At 35.3% G+C, this 22565-nt stretch overlaps 1 protein-coding gene across 2 annotated transcripts in view; it reads right to left on the bottom strand.

The window, feature by feature from the left end:
- The window catches only part of Ubr3 (Ubr3 ubiquitin ligase), a 102452-nt gene that overhangs the window by 51430 nt on the left and 28457 nt on the right, over positions 1-22565 (bottom strand). For both annotated transcript variants that reach the window (XM_068776963.1, XM_068776965.1), the window contains exons 2-9: positions 16041-16254; positions 8818-8943; positions 7829-7967; positions 6718-6839; positions 5858-5999; positions 4158-4566; positions 2825-3057; positions 1873-2028 (exon numbers count right to left, since the gene is read on the bottom strand). In XM_068776963.1, the coding sequence (XP_068633064.1) occupies positions 1873-2028; positions 2825-3057; positions 4158-4566; positions 5858-5999; positions 6718-6839; positions 7829-7967; positions 8818-8943; positions 16041-16254 (1541 nt within the window). The remainder of the gene's footprint in view (positions 1-1872; positions 2029-2824; positions 3058-4157; positions 4567-5857; positions 6000-6717; positions 6840-7828; positions 7968-8817; positions 8944-16040; positions 16255-22565) is intronic.

Raw genomic sequence — 22565 nt, 5'->3', positions numbered from 1 at the left:
CACAGAAATTAAAACAAGTTGTTATCATTTGCGTTGGTATTAGGTATTAAAATTTATACAGTTTTCAACATTGATTTTATTATAGGCAGGGTTACACCAGGAGTCGTTTTATTCTTTATGATTACATAAATGCTAAAATTTATGTTATCATAAAGAATAGCACTTGGCTACGGTTCGTATTGTACAAAAACATGATATGTCACTTAGGGCTTTGTTATCAAGTTCATAATCTCTAAGCGAGTCACACAGAGAACTATATTCAGAAATATTCAACGAGATACAGATCTACTCATTCCCTGATTCGTCTAGAGTTGAACAACACTAACTAAAATAGCTCAACGAATTGACAAGATGAAGGGGCAGTGGTGAAGGTCACTGCGCATAACAGATAGTACCTGGAGCCAGCCTTAAGGTTCTGGCTTGGAAATCACGAACAATCAAAAGCTGCCCGTCTACCCACAAGATGAACAGACGACATTATTAAGGTCGTCAGAAGACGCTGGTCTCCTATAAACAGTCTTTTAGGGTCTGTAAGAGAAGCCTATGTCAAGCATTGGACATTCTACGATTCAAATGATGATATACTATTGTTGAAATCACACCTAAAGTGTTCATTGTGATTAAAAGAAACACTGTCAAATTAATTCATCATATTGAAATAAGACGAAGAGAAAAACATAGCGAAACGCCTGCCAGCAACAAAAATAGTACAATGGGAATAGGTTTCTCAAATTTAAAAAATTCATTGAGAATGCACTGTGCTGTTGTTATCTCGGCTATCTTTGCAATATTTTGTCAATACATAATAATTTTTGTAAATACAAAACCGTTGAACTACCTACACTTCATTTGTCCAATAGGTTGTGATTTATAATTGTAATCAATACAAATATTTGACTAAATTTGCAATACCAATGTCAAATTTATGGCAATATTCAATACATGTTAGTTACGGTAACATTCATTATGGTACCCATTACACTGATTTAATCACAAAAGGAAGCATGACATATAAGTCAAGTGTAGTATATACAAATGCATACCATAAAAAGAATAATAATCATAGTAACATTATGTAGAAAACATTAAAACATTGAAACAATTGTTCCTTCAAATTATATATCTATCACTTTTATGTATGTTACAAACCAAATATATATTTTGTCATTTAAAAATTCTGTATGCCCGTTAATATTTAGAGCTTCACTCGATTTGAAATGGCCCAAGGAGCCTACTAGGAGTTAGCCCAGAACTATTAAAATAATTAAGCTTGAAGATTACCTCAAGCATTTCGACTTGGGTAGTTATGTATGTATATATATAAAATCTATGTGAATGTCTTTCTTTTTAGTTACCTATACTATAATAGTATTTAGTATAACGTGCTAATTTACTGCATTGGTAGGCAAAGTCGTCATACATGAACCCAAATAATAACTACAAAAAAATTAGGTAAAGTATTACCCATTTTTAATGAAATAACTAACATAAAAATTACCAAACTTGCTTTTCTAAATAAATATATCGATATTTTACTATAAATAAATTGACTTTTTTGTACGACATATATTTTGGTATTATTTTGTCATTTACTAAGGTCTTAAGTATCTCTTAGATTGCTTAAATGTAATGGAAGACATTGGGTCAGGCATTCAACACTTGATTAAGGTTGTTAGAGAGGACCAAGCTTTTTGCTGTTTTTAGTGTTATTGTAATACGATAGTATTATAATACTTTAACAAACATTTCATTAAAGGTCACTATGAGGCCCGAGAACGCGATCTTCGATTTATCAACACATATACATGGTGCATTAGTGTACAATACAAGTAATGAGCATGTGTGCAAACTGTTTGTAAGCGGTGTACATACCTGCACTCGCAGGGGATGCACTGCAAGCAGCGCCAGCAGGTCCTGTGAGGGCAGCAGGTCTGCGGCCCGCAAGCCCAGGCACCGAACGCCAGCGCATAGGAATGCGGCCAGGTACCGGTGCAGAGGGAAGTGGAAGGACGCGTGCATCGCTTCTGTCTGAGAATCGAATGGGTTACAATTATTTTACGTATCCTTAATTAAGTTATAATCTCTGGTTATATGTGTAAAGGTTTTAAAGGGGTGAAACCATTTGTCAAGAAAAAGCTTTTAAAATTTTTACACTTATTTCTATATGTATTTTTTTTCAAAGTACAAGTACAAATTCTACAATAAACAATAATTAATTTTAATATGCAGTAATCCAAAATATGGAACAACTTCTTAGTACTAAATATTTTTGTTATCATTGACTTTTGGATAGGGTGTACCACATTAATTAATAGCAAATATATGTTATAATATATGTAATGTACTCTACATTACATATACATTCAACCATTTAAAGCTTTTTTTTTTGAATTGGGAGTTCTTTAACAGAAATGTTTAGCTTTTGGCTTGGTGTGATCTAAATATAGTATAATTACAATATATACTAAAAAGAAATTTCTCAGATAATTATACCGCATTTTTCAAATTCCATTACATGGCCTTGACAAAGTTTTTAAAGTAAATAAAAAAATTTTGCAATTTGTTAGTAATTGTGCAGGAGACTGGAGAGGAAGTGAACACGTGAGCTTCAAATTAGCTACAGATCTGAATGTCAACTTAGCGAAAAAATTCAGAGTAATTGCAAATGTACTGTGACTTTCAAAATCTTCATTAAAAGAAAAATAATCTGTAGTTAGTACAATAGAAGTCAAAAAAGAGACGACTTTTAGTCACTAGGGGTCTGGAATAATTCTTGGGTACTTTTGCATTGGATGAGAAAAAAAAGTTTTGTTTTGTAACTAACCCTGTGCATATAGGGTGTAGTGAAGTTGACGGCGTCGAGCCAGTCGCGCAGGTAAGCCAGTGCGGCGGCCACCATGCGACGCGCCAAAGGCGCGTGCACCGGCTCCGAAAGGTGGCTCAGCACCGACCACATAGGGTACGCGGCCGCCTCCAGCTCGCACGAGAACGCCGCGTAGTAGGAGGACGGCTCGAACTCTATGTGCCCGCCTGTTTCGCGTACGTTCACATTCATGCCTGCAAATAGAAGAACACGTGTTAATATAATATTTTTCCTAGACTTCATAGAGTGGATATTGGCGAATTAGTGTCAAAAAGCGCGCAAAATAGATGCCCACTTAGCCCTTAAAGTTCTGGAGTAGACACTATAGACAAGCACAGCGCGGGACATTTTAGGTCAATGTCCTATGTAAGGTGAACAACAACCTGGTTAAGGTCATCGGAAGACACTGAATGCAGGTAGATTCACACTGGTATTGCTGGAAATCTATAGGGGAAGCCAACATCGAGAAATATTATAATGACAATGATGATGAAGGGGTTTCGCAACTTAAAATTATTTTAAATGAAAATCATGCAAATTTTGAATTTATTAGAGAAATTAAGGTTTGGCAATTATGACAAATTTAAAATAATGTTCACAAATGTCGAATATTTTAATTTTAATCACATTTTGACTTTTGAGTTTTATGACTATTTAAGACTGCAACCAATTTAACTTTGATTGCATTGGCTCTGTATAGACTATATTTAACATAGCCATACATGAAATATTTCAGACTTATTTAACAATATGATTTAATTTGTTTGTGTAATTATTTTTTTTTTTTCATATATTCACATTTGATGGGTATGCAACATGTGGCACTGTCAATTTCAAATCACAAGTTCTTTGAAAAGACTCTATAAATAGTCATTTTCATCGATATGACAATATATGATGTGACCTTTTATATTTTGATATATATATATATATATATATGCACATATATATAATTGTGAAAAACCAAAGTCAGATTATTTTTATAATTAAAATAAGCTAAATTTTTTGCATTCAATAATATAAGTTCCATAACCCCCATGTAATCCAGTTTCACTATTTGAGAACACAGAATATAGAAACGAATTGAAAGAAACTATAAAAAAATATTAATTATTCACACATATTGTGGAAATCTTTTCTTAGATATGGATAACATATTGAAGTAACATTTCATGTTTCTTCATATTATGTAAGTTTTTTTTATTATGTATGTAAAGCATTATCTATGTATATCTATACTTTACATTGTATTATCTGTGGATGGTGTCAAATAAATAAAGAAAAAAACACGTGCCTTGCAGCATTGATAGAAACTCGAACCACATGTCGACCAGGGCATCATCTTGAAGGAAGAGCAGCGCTACGCTTTTGTGGCTGAGCACGTTGTTGAAGTCGGAGACGAGCGGCCAGTAGCAGTGCTCCTTCATGAGGCGGCGCGTGCAGTCGATGACGCGGTGCAGGTTGGCGCCGGCGTCGTGCAACGAATTGCGCACGAGGATGCGGCCCATCATGAGCCGAAGTGAGAGCACCATCACGTGCAGCAGGTGCAGCTGCTGCACACAGCGCAGCGCCAGCGCCTCGTTAGAGAAAAGCTGCACGGACATGTGCACCACACGGTTAGAAAGCGTGTCCGGGTCCGCCGCGCCTTCCAGCACCAGAGGGATACGGGCGTAATGCATCACAAACGTCCGTGTCAGATGCTCCTGTACAAAAATAAAAGCACACGTCAGCACAACTTAATATACATTTAAAAATATATTTAATTCTTATACATTATAGATTAAAACTTGAAAACTAGACTCTCCCACATGATGGCAGGAGTTTCTTTGACAGTTCTGTTACTGTCAAGCTGTACATCTCTGGATTTTACTACCGACTCTAATACAAGCTTCGTCACAGAGATTACTCTTAGATATAAAGCGTCGCCCAGAACGTCGAATATGGGGATGGCTTATGTCGAGCAGTAAACATACTACAATTGATCATAATGACGACTGGCGAATTTCTATTTATTCTACTGTCACATAGCAAAGGCGTTCGGCCAAAACCTCGGGCAACTGATATTCACTTGAAAACAAACATTGGTCCACAATGACAAATATAAATACAGGTGGTGCATACTGAAGATGATAATAACTCCGAATCAAGGCAAGTCATGACCCTCAGCAACGAGGATAAAGAAGGGAGAAAGGTGAGTTCTATTTATTAACGATGGCTGTATCAGTACATAGTTTTAGTCAAGATCAGTCAAACATTAGTCTATTTTGGAATGATAAATTGGTTAATGTAAAAAAGCCGTATTATCTCTCAACCAAATTATTTCTGGATCATAAATTAGTTATTCCAATTAACTGTTTATTTCTGTGAGTTCGAAATTAAACTAAAGCAAATCTAAAAAGAAATTAGTAAAATAATTATAAAAAACATCTGCCATATTTTTTTTTAAAAGTATGACACAGATGTAAATGTGTTTTGTGACAGATTTTTAATTATTTAATTTCGAATATAATTAATACCCATAAATCTCACCCTAAATTTACATATCCATATATTGTTATTAAATTGAACAGTTTTATTGATTAAGCTGTTTCAAAAGTAAAATTATTTTTTTCAATTATTCTTTAAAGAACAGCTCTTGTCCACTGACAATATAACGTTATTCATAACATAATGTACAGCAATAGTTAAAATATCTAAACATGTAGAGAATTGTAAGAGAATTAGTACAAAATTGGCATTTAAAAAAATTATTGAAGCAGCAAATTAGAATATCAACTATTTAAACAATTAAAACATACATACAAATACATTACATGTTAATAATATATAAATAAATGTTAGTAGTGTAAGTCAACACAATTTCTATATTTAATATTTTTGTTTAAATAGTGTAATTTAATTTAATTAATTAGCTATGCTTAAGCCTGTGACATCATATCATAATTGTAAACAATAATAAAGTAACTAAAACAATAGAAGTATTTTAGTGTTTACCTTGTAATCTTGATCTGGGAGCATGTTCAGAAGGAAACAGACAACGTTCTGCGGGAACTCATACTTGAACGTCCAGAATATGAACTCGTCCAGCAATGTGTTGTGCTGCAGCCGGGGCGCCAGTGCGGGCAGGTGTCGGTATCTGTGGATGTAAATATTAGCTTTGCTATCTTACATAATGAAAGCTAAAGTAGTTTTTATAATAACAAAGTTATGGGACCACCATGGTAAGAAGAAGCGTGGGACATATACATTTAAGCACAAATTAAACACAATTCCATTAAACAGATAATGCAGATCTTAAATCTATAAAATATATCTAAATTATCATCAGTCATATGATGGTCACTGCAGAACATGGGCCTTCTTCATAGAATTTGAACTGGAAATAGTCTGCATCCAGCGTTTTGGTTACTTCAACAAGTTTGTCTGTCTACCATGTAGGTTAACCTGTGCTGGGCTTGTCAATCCATAATTCCCACTCCAGAATGTTAAAGACTTTAACTAGCCAATCTACTGGGCTAGGTCGATCACTTTCATTCATTTACTGGTCTCCTCATTCCTATTTGATTTCTTAGACAAATCCAGAGCATAACCCAGTACATGGCTTTTTGAGCAAGTGTAAGCTTGCCAATAAATAGTGAGAGATCAAATTCCATACTGTGATTCATCACTAATATTTAAGTATTATCTGATAATTTTCAAATTAGTGCTTGAATAATAGAGAAAAAACATCTTTTTCTCAGGTGAGAAACAAGAATATTTTTTTCTAGAAATAGTGATAAAATCTTTTTATATTTCCATAACTTTAAAGAAGAAAAAAATAGTTTCTTGATAATAGATAAGCATATAAAACTCACTCGTCAGGGGGTTCTGGAGCAGGAAACGATTCAATGGCTTTCTCATACATCTTGTTGGACTCGGCCATGTAGCGTCCGTACTCTGTATCGGGAAACGGAGGCTCCACGAGGTTTCGGTACATCTGAATAAAGAAAGCACTTTACAAACGCACTGTAACGAATTTTCAACAACTTAAAAGAAAATTTGTCAAGTAGAGAGTATTCTTCAAATTGATTGATCGGAATGTAGTGTGATCTTAGAAGTAGTAGTAGGACATTGCTTTAGCAGGCATATGTAACTACATGAATTGTGCCCATTTCATATAGATATACATCAATCTGTAATTACACTCTGTGAAAAGCTTCATCCTTGCTTTACATGTTACTATAATTTACAACTAATCCACTTGAAAGTTTGCTAAAGCCTTTTGCCAGTTTCCATTAAAAGTCAGGAGGTGTTATTAAAAGATTTTGAAATATAAAAATCATGTCATTATCATCATCATCTCAGCCGTAAGACATCCATTGGCATTGCACTTACAAAAATAAACTATTCTATAATAAAAAAAATCTGTAATAAAAGGTTAAAAGAATCCTCATTTAACACGGTAGAAGAGCACAGCGTTATAGAAAAAAACATAGTTCAAGCATTCATGTATAACCCAGATATACCAGGACAATGTGAAAACAAGGTACTTCATTGATTATATTTATTTAATGATAAATAGTACAAATTACTATAAATTTCACAGTAAAAAAATATAATATAAAAACAAGCATTCTTTTGAGTGTATACAAATCTATATAAATTAACTGATGAAACTTGTTATACAAGCGACATGAAATCGCATTATAAAAGTAATGTTTTGTTCATCATTCCTGTACTACTATAACAGCTTCAACTGCTATTTGGTTCATTAGCACACTTTAAAACATGTATTGCGGCAATGGAACCCGTGTTCCCTTTTCCAGGATCCATGAGCATATTCAATTCGTCTAAGCGACCTGAACTTACGGCCTCCAGATCCAAAGCCCAGTACAGACCTGGAACTTAGCTATTGTAAAAAGGTGTAGAGTCCAAATTAAAATATTGGGTGAACTACTACGAGGATGCAATTTGCACTGACGTTACCTGTGGGTTAATGAGTGCCTTGGTCATCGCGGAGCGCATCAGGTCGCCCATGTTGTTAAACTCCATCAGCATCTGTACGTAGCCCTCGCACTCCTGTACCGCGATGCGGTAGCTGTCCGACGTTGTTTGAGTGCCCCAGCTGAAAACAAGAGCGTTCAAAATGTTAGTCCCTACAAGTGAAAATAGTAATATAAACACGCAAAACATGAGAAACTTAATAAATAGGAACACTTTACTTTGAATTGTGATATATCTGTGTTAGTCTATCTATGTCACAGGTGAGGGCGTTACTGTGCGATAGGACAATAGCAGTCCTCGCCAAATAACCATAATCGGTTAAATAAATATTTGTGTAACTTTCATAATATGTTTTATATAACTGAATGATACTACATAGATAATTAATAATATGAAATAAACCTATTTTAAGAAATAATAATATAGTATAATATATTATGGTACGTGATTAGTAAACAGGTAAAATACTGTACTGTATTAAGGATATTTGTGAAAGAGATCACAATGAAAACCTGTTTGAATTTTGTAGCGGGACCCTTAGATATCGAAGCTCCTTCGGGACCCTCTGAATTTTATTTTAGATGCATGATGTTATTATAGCAAATTATTTATTTTTTACCATTATTAGATTCTAGTTTCTAGCAAATTAACTCTTCGGGTATTCCTCTGACGGCATACGAAGTTTATTACATAAAAGATGTCTTGTTGATAATAATATGAATAAATACTTGGTAAGTAAATTTAAAACTAAAACACTATTATTTTAATAGATAAATATGATAGATATGTTTACTTTTATAATGTAAATAGATTCTGAGCTGTTGTTTAACACAATATTTTTTCTTTTCACAATTTAACGGAAAGCTCATTATGCATCAAGGCATTATTTCGTCTTTTATATTATAGGAGTGCAGTCATAACAAACAACACAATTACTTCTCTTTTGAAAAATATCTCAAGGTTTTACTGACCTATTTTCTCTGAAATGCTGCAAGAGACGCAGTATGAGTCTTGGCATCATCGCTTCAGCCACGCACATGAGCTCTGCAGGCGCGGCGCCTGTCCTTGGACACTTGTTGCCATGATTGCTGCAGAACCTGAAAATACAATAACATTTTTTTTTAATTACATTTAAATAACATAATTTATACAAGCTGGCCAATACAATGTTATGATATAACGTGTAAAATTGTCACCATAATTTCAGCTCTAGGACGTTCAAATAGATCTATCAAATATATTTCTAGTATGAACAGTGAACAGAAGCGACCTGCCTCCAGCGCATCCCGGCGACCTTAGCAATGTCGTCTGTCGTTGTGATTAAAGGTTTTAGGCTGTGCTTGCGCTGGTCCGTGGTCTCCACACCAGAATCTTAAATCCCCGGCCGTAATTTGTTCTGCGCGCTGTCACCTGCCCACTGCCACTTCGACTTGTCAATCCACCGGGCTATGTCTGTTACTTTCGTTCGCCTATGGATCTCTGCTGTATGATACGATATATACCAAATAGCGTTTCGCTACACCGTAAAGCCAACATGACCGTAATTATTAGCGATTTTGAACTTAATGGCTATTTAAAGGCTACATAGATACTCACTGTCTTTATTAATCATTTCAAATTGAAAAAAAATATTTCATTCTAATGAGACTATAAACCTATGAATATACGTCTCGTCATTTTTGTAATTTCAGTACAAAATGGTCGGTTGACAACGTCAAGCTGTCTGTCCTAAATGAAACAATTTTTTCTTGAGGTAACGTTTCGAAAAGGACTAATAACTTATTTTTCAATGCATTTTCATAAGTTAATTATAAGACTTACATTTATATTAAAAATCCGTACAATATTAATTACTTTATACGTTATGACGAAATAAGTTATTTGCTAACCATGCCATTATCAATTTAAATATTTTCTCCTGATCTTTGCACATAGTTAAAATTGGCATAGTCCGTTTTCCACCTGGTTAAGATCTCAATTGAAGCTGGAAGTAGTCGTTAGTACTGCACACAATTGGACGGTACCAGGAGCGCATAAGCGACGGGAGCGTCACCGCGTGTGATTACCGCGCGCACATTATCTAGGCGGCACGCGGCCAAGGCTGGGACCCCGCGCGGCCAAGGTGAAGTTCAAAGCCGGCGCGTAACGGATTATCGCCCATTGTTTTGGCGGCCGCTCCACTTGCCGCGCCACTGACGTCTCAATGAGAAACGGCCCGAATGATAATTTCACAAGGCGGCTGACGAAACATTTTAGCCTCTATATGGTTCTTATTTTAGTAATATTTATTTATCAACACATATAATATGAATTGCCATACTAAGTTAAGCATTCGGCAGTTCATAACTCTCAACATACTACTTTAAGGTAAAATTGATTGAAAGATAAAAAATATATATAATATATTGAATAAATCTATTCGACGAAGAAATCATATTTCTCGTAAGTTTGATAAATTGACAAAAAAATTTACTGGGAATTTTAAGAATAAACGCTGTCGATTGGACAGATGTGATATATTATTTAATGGAACCAAAATTACACGCATTACGTTTTACGAGCTGTCTTCTTGCTTCAAATAAACTAAAAATAATTATTTTGATGCAATCGTTGCTTATATTATTTATATGATGGGCCAAACATCGATGCAAGTTTTTTTTAGTATTGCTAGTATGTACTTATTTATTTTTAAATAGATAATAAAAATTTATAAATCTTTTAAATTTTATGCACAATATAAACATTTATTAGGTTTGCATAAAAATTCGTTAGGGACTGCTCACGGTTGCATTTAAGTAAATATATAACAAGACGACAATGTCAGTAAACGTATATATTGATAGAACTATTATACATATAACACAAATTGTATCGAGACGGGTGACCTTTAAAACAAAGTAATGCTCGAGATACGCGAGCCATAACAGATTGGCAATCGTTTGCAGCCGGGTGCAGGGCCACTTTCCTTACGCCTCCAGCGACACCCACATCTGTCCTTTAGAGTTCCACATCTGTTAAATTTTAAAACAGCAAACGATATAGTTTCGAATAAAACACCAAAAAAGTGATAATTATAATTTATTTACAGAAATATCTTTATAGTCAAATAAAAGAAGGGAAAATAATATCATTAAAAAATGTTCTTATATATAGAGTTATAATAATTAATTTTCTTTCGATTCCATCAGTTTTTGAGGTTTTGAAACAAATACCTTAGTTCAAAATATAAACAATGAATACAATTACCAGTGCATTAAAGAGTAAGTCGTATTATATAGGAAACAAAGACAACGAAAGCCACTTAGCACTTCAATTAGCGCTAATACAATTACCTTATACGAATCGCTGCAAGTCGACGATCCACCTACTAATTTGTACTAAGGCCACGAAGCTCGCATACTCTATTGACCGACCTACAGTTGTCATTAAAAATTCAAAATACTTAACTTCTTATAAAGAATACGTTAATAATACTATGTAGTAATTTAATGAACGTTTCTTAGTTGTCCTTAACAAAATGACGAAATGAGAAAAGGACCAATATTTAGCCACTTCCGCACATGCATAAGTTCCACTCTGTGTTTGGCACTAATCGGTGTAACATAACTCCTGAATATGCCCCGTGGAGAGGTGAAACACGTCTTGAGTGATTTAACGGTGGTAGTTTTGTAATTCGCATTGTTTGCCGCATGCGCCTTTATCAGGCTGGTGAGCGGTGCACTTTGTTGCATGACTACGACTGCATGTGCGGAAGTGGCTAAATATTGGTCCTTTTCTTACTTAAGATGGACTTCCGCAAAACAACGCCTGATTCTATTAAATAAAAGAAATGAAATAATCTCGTCTTCTGTTCATGCTGCGCAAGCTAAATTGACCTCTTTATTTTAGTGCAAAGTCGGCTCACTAGGTGGTCCGACGACATAATTAACGTCGCGGAAAATCGACGAGTGCGAGCAGTGCAAGATCAGTCATCGTGACAATCTGAGTGAAGCCTATACCTTGCAGTTGAAGTCTGAGAAGGAGAAGAAGAAACTATCTTGTAGTCTCTTAGTGATACCGAGACTATCTTAACTTTTTGTGGCCCAAAACATGACAACAAAACTATGTTGTCTTTTTGGTTCAGTTTACATGACAACGTCACTGTGTGGACGTTTCGTTGTCTCGAACAAATAACGACAGTATTTTGTCTTTAGGTGATCCTTAATAGAATAACAAGACTGTCTTGACGGTTTGTGCTACCGAACAAAATGATTTAATAAACTTGACCTTTGTTATTCTAAACAGAACAAAAATACTATACTGACAGTTTGTGGTATTGAATAAAATAACGAGAAAGGGACTAATATATAGCTATAATAATGCATAGCGGAAGTAGCTATATATTAGTCCTTTTCTTACTTAGGATGGACTTCTGCAAAGTAACACCACAATCTATTAGATATTTAAGAACAACGAGACTCATGGCAACCAGTAGAACAATGATACTGATCTATTCTCTGTAAGGTTCCGAGAAAATAACGAGACTGCATTGTCACCTTGTGTTCCTGAACAGAATGGCGAGGCAATCTCGCTTGTTGTGACGGTGTTCGTCTGTAGGCATTTAATTAGACGACCACTGTTCATGTACAGCGTCCGGTATAAAAATAGTCACGGTCTGCAGCGTATCTCGGGAAGCCGAATAATATTTTATTAACGGATCATTAAGCGCGATGCAGGTCCATAATGCGCAGAGTCCAAATATAGCGCGCGTAGGCCGCTTTCCTGCTCGCCTCGGCCGTGCCGGTGGAGCGTGACGTCACTCACGCCCTCGTCCGCGGACCGCGGATGCGTGGAGAGCACTGCACTGGTACGATTTTACAACATTTACTCACGTGATCAGCCTTCATTCCTTTATTTCCTATACTCTAAAGAAATTATCATTCTTTCATATCTTGCGCTCCTCTTATTGCTTAACGATTTCACGTAACCATTATTGCAAAGTTCAAAAGAAATTTGTGTAAAAGATTTTAAATACAAAATATATGTATGATAATTATACATGATAGCAAAGACATTCGACAGAATACTATAAATTTACGTCGCCCGTTTGGCTGGTATGTTTAAAATCCCGCTTATTGCTATAGTTAATAGCATCTGAAGTTAAAAGTTTGACGCAAATCCTAACATTTCCATGTTCAATAACAAAGTACGTTTCATTAATTTTCGCCATGTACTATTACTTGAAAACATCTGATGAGAACATATTTCCATTTTTAACTTAAGAATAGATATACAATTTGAAATAAATAAAATAATAGAAAACATAATAAGATCTTACTGTTACCTATTCATTAGAAGACATATTTTTTTAGTTGCACAAAGTAGTTGAGGGTCATTGACCTTTTGTGAAAAGTAAGACGTAATGTATTGTTGTCACTCCTCGTACGTCTCTTTAACACGTATGTATATTTACTACACATTGTTTGTTTTATTAGAATGTAGACGCATGTCTTATGTATTGACTAAATGACAGGTAAAAAACCATGTTCTCAAAAAAAAAAAAACTACCCATAAGGCCCAAATAAGCCGACAAATTACTATGCGCAAAGTTCATTGTGTTCAGAGTTGAAAGACCAGCGTAACTTAACAATTGTTAAGTTAATAAATATTGAGCCGTGACTATGTTACCAGTGTTAATCGATGCTCTGTGGGGTTTAGTGCTTCATCTGTATCTTATCAGAATCATATATATGAAAATATAACATAAATATTAAATTCTTGTTTGGCGCTGTGCGTGCGGTCATCAGCTTGTCAAGATGTCATTTCCCTAATTTCCATTGCTCGTTGGAGCAGACATTCGTGGTCTGGGGATTTCTAATCGCGCATGCCATGGGGTTTACAAGCGATGCCAGTATTCCTTATCCGATAGAGCCCGCATGCATATTTCTCGTTATGATCCCGAGCAGTAAGTTCGCGTCTAATTACGAAAATAAGTGGCCGCGCCAAAATCGAAGCGCCACCAGTGTTAACAACCTTTTTTGTACAGTCCCTTACTTTAAAATTCTCATATCGAAAAGGTTAAACTCGTATCGAATTCATTTTAGAATTGTCCATCTTAATCATCATGGACCCCACGTGGGGAAACTTTTACCCCCACTCATGAAGTTAGTTGTTCGGTCGCGGGGACTCCCCGTATGCTGGATACCGACTGAATAAAAGTCTAATGGAAACATGCTTTTAGCAAATTTACTTATATTTTGTATAAAACATCAGAAATGACTATAATTCGATGTTACATTGTAAGCAGTTGTTTCCTAGACGACCGCCACCGCGAAACCATTTGCCTTATCACTTAATGTAGTATCGATAAATAAAAATGCTAAAATACACTTTTACGAATACATTACTTAAAACATTCATTATAATTCGTAATTTTGAATAATCACGTTTTACTCACACTATGCTTTTTAATTTTAACTCAAATTTTATTGCACAATGTTAGTATATAAGTGTAAGACAACTCCATGCATGCGCTGTTCCAATAAGCGGATCTATTATAGAAATTAGAGTGCTTGGCCCGTTTGTATGAGATCATTTATTACTATTAGTGGAGAGAACAATACATACCTATGGTATTAATAGAGGGGTAACAAACACACACACACACTCGTACGCACGCACGCACGCATGTTCGCACGCACGCACGTTCGCACGTACACACGCACGCACGAACGTTCGCACGTACACACGCACGCACGCACGCACGCACGCACGCACGCACACATGTTTTAGGTATACCGATTATGCTCAACTTGATTACACATAAATAATATATTTTCTTAAGAAACTAAGTTATGAAATTATATTTATTATGAAGTTATCATATAACCTCGTATTTCAAGTGCAAATTTATTTTGTATATGAAAAATAAATAAAATACATATTAGTTTATAAATCCATAAATAATTTATAAATAGGATAGTTACATACAACAAATCCCCTACATTTTAAAGAATAATTTTTTTAGTCCTGTTTATGTTAAAATAGGTTTTTTGAAAAGTTAGTAAAAATATCTATAACTGTAAAATGAGCCATTGTCACAGCTTTCCATTTAATATAAAAATAAATAAACTACTGACATGGATAATGTGTCTTTACGTTTGTAAATTAGTGTAAAAGAGCATACCCAGGACTTGTGTAGATACTATGTAACGTTAACCAAAAATCTCACTGCGATTACGGGTACGGTCACGAGACTTAATTACATAGAATGAAGCTGTTAGCCAGCCTATTTGATTTTTACAATTTTATCGGACTCGAGGCCTATGGATTTTGAATCAGCGATTATAGTGTGAAAGGAAAAAAGGTGTTTGCTAGTAGATCCTGTAATTTCATACTAAAATATCGATAAATCACTTCTGCAAGAAACAGAAAGAGGTCGTTTGTCCAAACATATAGGTGGTCATTCCTAGCTGCGTTTGCCAGTCCGTGGTTTTCTCTCCAGGACCTTAAGGAGTTGCGGCCATCTGTTCTGCGAACCATGTGACCTACCAACTGTCACTTCAACTGGACAGTCCGCTGTGGTTACGTTTCTTATAGCGAGACCGAGCGACGCACAGACAGGTGGCGCTGCGAGTAACGTCTCTAAATAATTTTTCTATCCGGCTTCTGGCCAACGTATGTATGGGGCGTCGTATGCTGCACTTGTCGTTTGAGTCCCAAGCAGCGCGATCGCGCTTTTCAGATTTTATGTGGAGAAAGCCCAGCGCATTTCGAGCACTGCGGACTACTGACGCTGCGTTACGGATTGCCGTTTTGGAACGCTCAAGTTTACTTACGCAAGTACAACACACATCTACTTTTCGAGTAAATAGTATATTTTACAATACGTAGAATTGTGTTATAAAAATACAATAATACATTACAAAATTAAGTTTTACTTTTGTTGATATCTTTTAAAAAAAATATAGAACAAACTTGAAATATGTGTTAACATAGAATTTAAATAGAGAGTATCAATTGTAATTTGTAGCATTGGTATTTATCGAAACAAACTGGATGAATACCGCTTGCTGTTTCTTGACAATAAATCAAACAAGCGCTATCGCGCTTCTTGCATATGTTCGAACATATATATAGAAAGCGCGATCGCGCTGCTTGGACCCAAACGGTTAAGGGCATGGTTGAAATACGCAATAAAGCGGGTTGCACTCACCCGTCTTCCTTCATGACGGAGTTGTCGCCGCAGTCGCAGGCGCCTCCGGCCTGCGAGAGGAACATGTTGAAGTCGTGCGTGGAGTGATCGCCGCGGTGGAAGCAGTCGCGGCAGATGGACATGCACGGCGAGATGCCGCACGTACGGCAGCGGTACGCCACGACGCGTGGTATCCACACCAGCCCGCATTTGTCATGTTTGTCGTAGCTTCGCACTGTTGACAACGAAAACTTTATTTATTTATTCATTCTTGTAGGAAACGTGGTATTATTTAGACTACCAGATGAGGTATAATATATATTCTATAGTTTTAAAAACAGATTTCTGTATCGCTAGGGGCGAAAAGAAAGACATCCGTCACACTTGGCCCGTCGTACCGCGAACATTAGCTTATTTTAACGGCCTCACATCACTGTACAGTTATTAAGAAAATGGTTATCTCATTATTTATCTAGTCGCCTTGGTATTATGTTTGTATGCAACTACGCACTTTGACGAAGACCGGCAAGATGGCGTGAATAGTGCACCATAAACTTTCCCAAAAGGTTCACGATCCTCACAAGAGACACAATGGAAGTAAGAAAAAGGTAGTACATCAACAGGACATAACAATAAATCACGTGTAATTAGAAAAAAAAATATTAATGGCGATCATAAAACAATCGTCGATTTCTACCAGAAAATCATTGAATTTTTTTTATGAAAGTAATAAACCACTCTAACGATGTTTTTTGAAATAAAACTTAAATAGTTGTAGTAAAACCTAACACCTAGTTATTTTGCTTATGTCTTTGCTTTGTATACGGCATTACACATAAATAAACTGTCTTCGGAACTTACAACCGAATTCCGGTACAGAAATCAAATACTAATTGAAACAGTTATCTAAATATATCTAGTCAAGGAACACGTGTAAAATAATTTATAAATATATAGTTATAGCCTCAAAATTAAATTATATTGTTTGTAGATACCATGTTTTATTAGCAGTAAATAAAAGACATTTCAAATACAAAACTAAAAAAAGGTCACCGTGTTCCTTTTCGCCAACATGAGTAACTCGACTGTAATGAAAAAATTCAACTCGTGTCGAAGTGAAAAAAGATCGTGAGACTCATGCCGAAAAAATCTTTGATTTATTCATTTATTTCGGTTCTAGTAAGTAAACAAAAATAATTCACGCGATTATTAGATACTAGATATATCTGTATATACATTGCTTATATAATGCATCTAATTAGATATATGAACAAGAAGGCCGGTTTTGATACCTTTAACATAAACAAATAAGCAAAAACTTTTTTCAGAAACCATCCCAGGGATACCTAAAAATTTATCAAATATTCACGGCGACCCGTTTTATTTTTAATTTTTATAAATATAGACTATTTAATACTAATTAATTGATATTATCATGTTTACTATCAAAACTTTTACAATCATATTCTGGTGAATGTGTTAAAAAGGCTATACAATTCTTTAAAAAAATGAAGCAAGATTATCCTCATATGTAGCTGAGGCTTGTATATTTCTTTATAATTATTTAGCTGTTGGTCAAGAGTATATCACATAATTATTTCCAAAATAAACTACGATTATTATATTAAAATTCATATATCAATATGACAAAAAAAAACGTTTCCCTTTTTGCCCTTTCAATTAAAATGAACAATATATTTATGTAGTATGTACATAAACGACCACAAATGTTAGAACTTTGTTTTTATACTTCAATTAGTATATAGGAATGCGTCACAGTTCGTATCCTTGCTAAATACCATAAACGCGTTGAAGTGAGACCATTGCAATCATACACATTTTTCATATATGGTATATTTTATAGTCGCCTACATCGTGGAGGCTACGTGCGCAGCGGGAGCCAGCAAATTATATTTCCGCTATTATACAGAATGATCGGTTTAAGGTAGGTAGGTAGGTAAAAACTTAAAATGGGTAAATGAAAAGCTAACTTGCTGTCACATAAAAAATGATAAATAACATAATATCAGTACAGTAAGAAAAAGCCTATACGAAATTCAGATTACTACATTAAAAAAAAATATTATTGTCTACTATCGTTCCCTGCAGACTTTATACATCCCAAAGTTATCAGCCTCTTGCATTTAAATAGAAAATTAATTAATGTAACCTATTGTATAGTGATTGCTTTACATAGGTTGATCAGAAATAGATTTAAAGCTTTTTACTAACAAACGAGCTAAACATTTACCCCTTTAAAGCGTTTTACACCTTCACCTCTAAAATACATATTTAGATTAAAGTTCTGATCTATATTAGTAAAGCTGTATTGTTTTTGTTGTATTGCTCTTCTCAGCAGAGTAGAATTCCGAGCCGGTATCAGTTTAATATTAAAAACCTTAAAATAATCGACGATTCAATAGTGCACGTAAATGCCTAATGGAAAAAAAATATTTTTTATTTGAACTGACTTTTTTATGATAGTTGTGCCACCTAAAAATTGGAATCTTTAATTACAAGTACCTTTTTTTATTTTGAAGGAGGGGGAGTGTCTTCTGTATGGTCACAAAATACCCTGCCCTCTGGGGGAAGTGCAGGGCTATGTGAGATTCCTATTCACTCCTTGGAAAGTGCTTTCTTTACCTTTGGAGGATTCCTTTAGTACTGTGAATACATCCCAGCTGGAAAAGCTAAACCTCCCCCGGCATCCCCGTACCGCAGTAACACAAAACTACATCGTGAAAATCCGCGTACCCAATTTCCTTGTATTCGCCTCTTACACCTGATACCATAGACCAATAGGTCTATAAACAAATGAACCGGAGTTAATAAACACAAGACTGAAGTTACATAAGTAAATAATATTAAAAGTCAGAACGGTATTATATGCGATTATTACATACTACAACGTATTTTTCCAATTTATTCCCGCCCGTGTCAAATTCCAGAAATTCTAAAAAAGGCTTAAACGCGACAGCCGAGACCGATGAGCTACATACATAATAACTCGACTCCTGTCCGCACATGCCAAGCGACCGTTACCTGCATGTCCTTATATAAACAATGGCGCATAAAACATTGTAATTAGTGCCCCGTAAGAAACTAAATGTCGTGCAAGGGACATACGTGCGAGTTCCTTCGATTGTATAATACTACGGAATAGTTTTTTTATTGTGTTTTTTCTATTCAAGTTATTTGTATCTTTATGTCACATATTACAATAGAGACAAGCAGGGCGTCCATTTAATAAAAAGTCAGTCGACATTTATTTGTCTAAGACGAATGCTTTATGTATTGGGTTGGGAAATAAGTTCGTACAGTACCCGGCGATAAATATTACACATCGACCTTTGAAAAGAGACAATCGGTTAATTTCGGCTTCGTAGAGCACTATCTCTGTCCCACACTATCTATGTGACGTTTTGTGAATCGTTGTATTTCGTGCGACAGAGATAACGATGTGCAATATTTATCGCCCGGTACTGTAACGTCTTAACCGAAGTTTTTATCTAAATAAATAATAATAATTACAGTCAATTTATTGATACCGTTCCGTCAAAAAGAAAAAAATCGCTTATTTCGTTAATTTCAATAGAAGTCTAGCATTACATTTAAATGGCCCCAGAGCGAAAGAGTTAATCCCGTGCTGTGTCCATTTTCGAATTTCCCTTTAATAATCAAATTATCCACCTGTGAGGCGTGGGCCCTACGTTAGGACACACTGGTGAACCATGTAATAGACAGGAACTCTAGTATCTAAAACACTGGATAGTTCCAGTCTAATCACACACGATGAAACCATATTATGATACACATTATTAGTATTTTTTTAAAACATAGTATCTTACATCTAACAGGTGACTTTACTTGCGCTCAATAATAACTTTATTAAGTAATATTAAGTTCGCCAAAAAAGTTCGCAGTTTTAGCGGTCAACTTTGAAATAATGTTTGATTGTACATTACGGTTCTACCGCCGACTTATAATATTCATAATATATTATATTTTTTTGTTAATCAATAAAGTTAATAATTACTATACAGTAGCATACATAAGCGCCACGATAATACTCGACCTAGATGATCTGTTGCAATAAAAAATATGCACTATTAGTCTCACGTCAAGTTATGCATTTGGAAAATCATTGGACACACTGCCCTGTAACCTTCTGTATAAAGTCTATTATCCATTGCTTGAGATTTATGCAAATTAACAATTACCTTAGGTCGATGTTACGTCGCGGATATGACTAATGAAAACTGGTAAACCGCAGCTCGGGTAAACATTAGGGATTCAATCTAAATAAACAAGTTGTAGTAACATGTACATGCAACGTCGCTACGGATGAGTCGCTGTGAAGCTTCTAAAATACATTTTTTTAATATCACAAAAATATGTGACTTATCCACAAATATTACACTGTAAATATCATCATCTATATCTAATAGACTCTGGCGTTACTTTGCGGAAGTCCATCCTAAGTAAGAAAGGGACTAATATATACGTACTTTCGCTGAGAAATGTGAGACTCGGTGTTAGGCGCTGGTCGGTGTAACATTACTCCTGAGGATTCCCGGGGAGGGGTGAAACACGGGTTGAGTGAATTAACGGTGGTAGTTGTGTTTCGCATTGTTTACCGCACGCGCATTTATCAGCGGACTGGCGGGCGGTGCACTTCATTGCACGACTACTGCTGCATAGCGGAAGTAGCTATATATTAGTCCCTTTCTTAATATCATCATCATCACCAAAACCTTAGTCGACACGCCTCTTGCAAGGCATAGACCTCCCACAAAAGATCACCACATTCTCATGACCAGATTTGCGCTGTCCGCATCTTAACTGTATAATCAGCTTACCGCAAGTCGTCATTCTCGGAAGAGTGTGGAACAATATAAATATAATTGAAAATCTCGCCAAATTTAACCTAAATAATAAATTCTCATTGACTCAGTAACCTTAGTAGCTACTTCGGTGTCAGGGACACCGTAACAAATAAACGCTTTATTAAATTGTTAGGCATTTAATTTCACACATAGAAAAAAATAATCCCATATAAGGCCCACGCTATTGTGGGACCTCTTCTACATCCCTATCTAGGGAGGAAAAGGATCTTAGTATTGTATTAATTTTTTTTGTCACGTTCTAATTTTCTTTTCTCTCGTTACATCCTTCAGAATTTCTTTCATACGTCTCAACATCTTACACTCTCCTGACTTACATGTCTTCTTATACCCATCACCTTCCTTTCCTGTCTTCTGCTCCTATATATAGCAGGCTACTTATACACAGTAGATAACTCAGTTTTAACTGTTCGATTAACGCGATGATCCCAACCATTATCGTCGTAAATCACTCTCTGCGAGATTTGCTAAAACAAATGCTGGCCCTGCCGGCTATTATACGCCTGTTTAACATTATATACTTACAAGACGGACTAATATATACAAAATGAAACAGTCTTCTTGCTGCTCAGTTCAAAGGTGAAACTTTAAAAAAATATAGAATTTGTAAACCTAATTATTAAAGCAGAATAAGTTTTTAAAAGCATATTCTTAGAATTAGACAATACTTGTTTTTCAAGCGTAACTCTATAGTTCAAGTGCATTATATTATGCATAATTACTTTTTCAATCATTAGAATTAATTATTAGAGTCATAAAATGAATATATCAAAACTGACAAAGGCAAAACCTAAACTTGCATTTAAATTGTATGAACAACACTGGTAGTTAACACATTTGTTCTCTTTTTTTCACATTCATTTATGTTCCTAAAATATTTCTAAATATATTGGAATAACAAGCACGCATACCACCAAGGTCGTGGCAATCGAAAAAAAAAAACTAATTGCACACGCACCTGTGAGTGGAACGTGCTTCCCGAGCTCTGGCGATCATCGATCGGATAAACACGATGACGCATCCTTGCGTTTTAAAATGTTTACCCTGAACGTGTTAATGCAATATAAACCGACGGATGAATGAAAGGCGTTACAGAGCGAAAGGGAATGACAGAAGAATTGTGGTAAGACAGAAACGATAGATCATATAATGCACGAAAGAAGAGTGAGAAAATAAAAATGTTCGTGAAAAATTAATTAATGTAAAATAGTCAACCACACATTAGGGGGTACGAGCTCCCAAGAGCGGGGGCCATTAAAATAAAAAAAAACGACTTCAACCGAAGTCATACGTTTTGAAGGGAGACCAGTCGTAGCATCGAACGATGCCCTGTACGGGATAGTTGGCATTTTTATGATAAAGGGTGTGCGGAACGCCAACTCTACCCCAAAACGTTAACACCTTGTGTATTTAAAGGCTGATATACCTCATTTGTTAATTCATTATTGTAATTGAGATCCTGTACGGTGATCATTCTGAAATATGTTAAATTAATTTGATTTTTCTTTTTTTTTTTATGGCCCCCGCTATTGGGAGCCCCTCGTACCCCCTATCTAGTGTAGGACAGGGACTTTTTGTTTTAATTTATTTAGTTTTTCACAATCTTTTTTATTTTCTTACTCTTCATTTATACATCTTAAGA

This window comes from Battus philenor, unplaced genomic scaffold (assembly GCF_028537555.1).
Source record: "Battus philenor isolate CCGP_79_NKW_IND1 unplaced genomic scaffold, ilBatPhil1.0.hap1 SCAF_13, whole genome shotgun sequence".
NCBI classification, from domain to species: domain Eukaryota; kingdom Metazoa; phylum Arthropoda; class Insecta; order Lepidoptera; family Papilionidae; genus Battus; species Battus philenor.
This window is presented reverse-complemented; position numbering and strand designations above follow the sequence as displayed.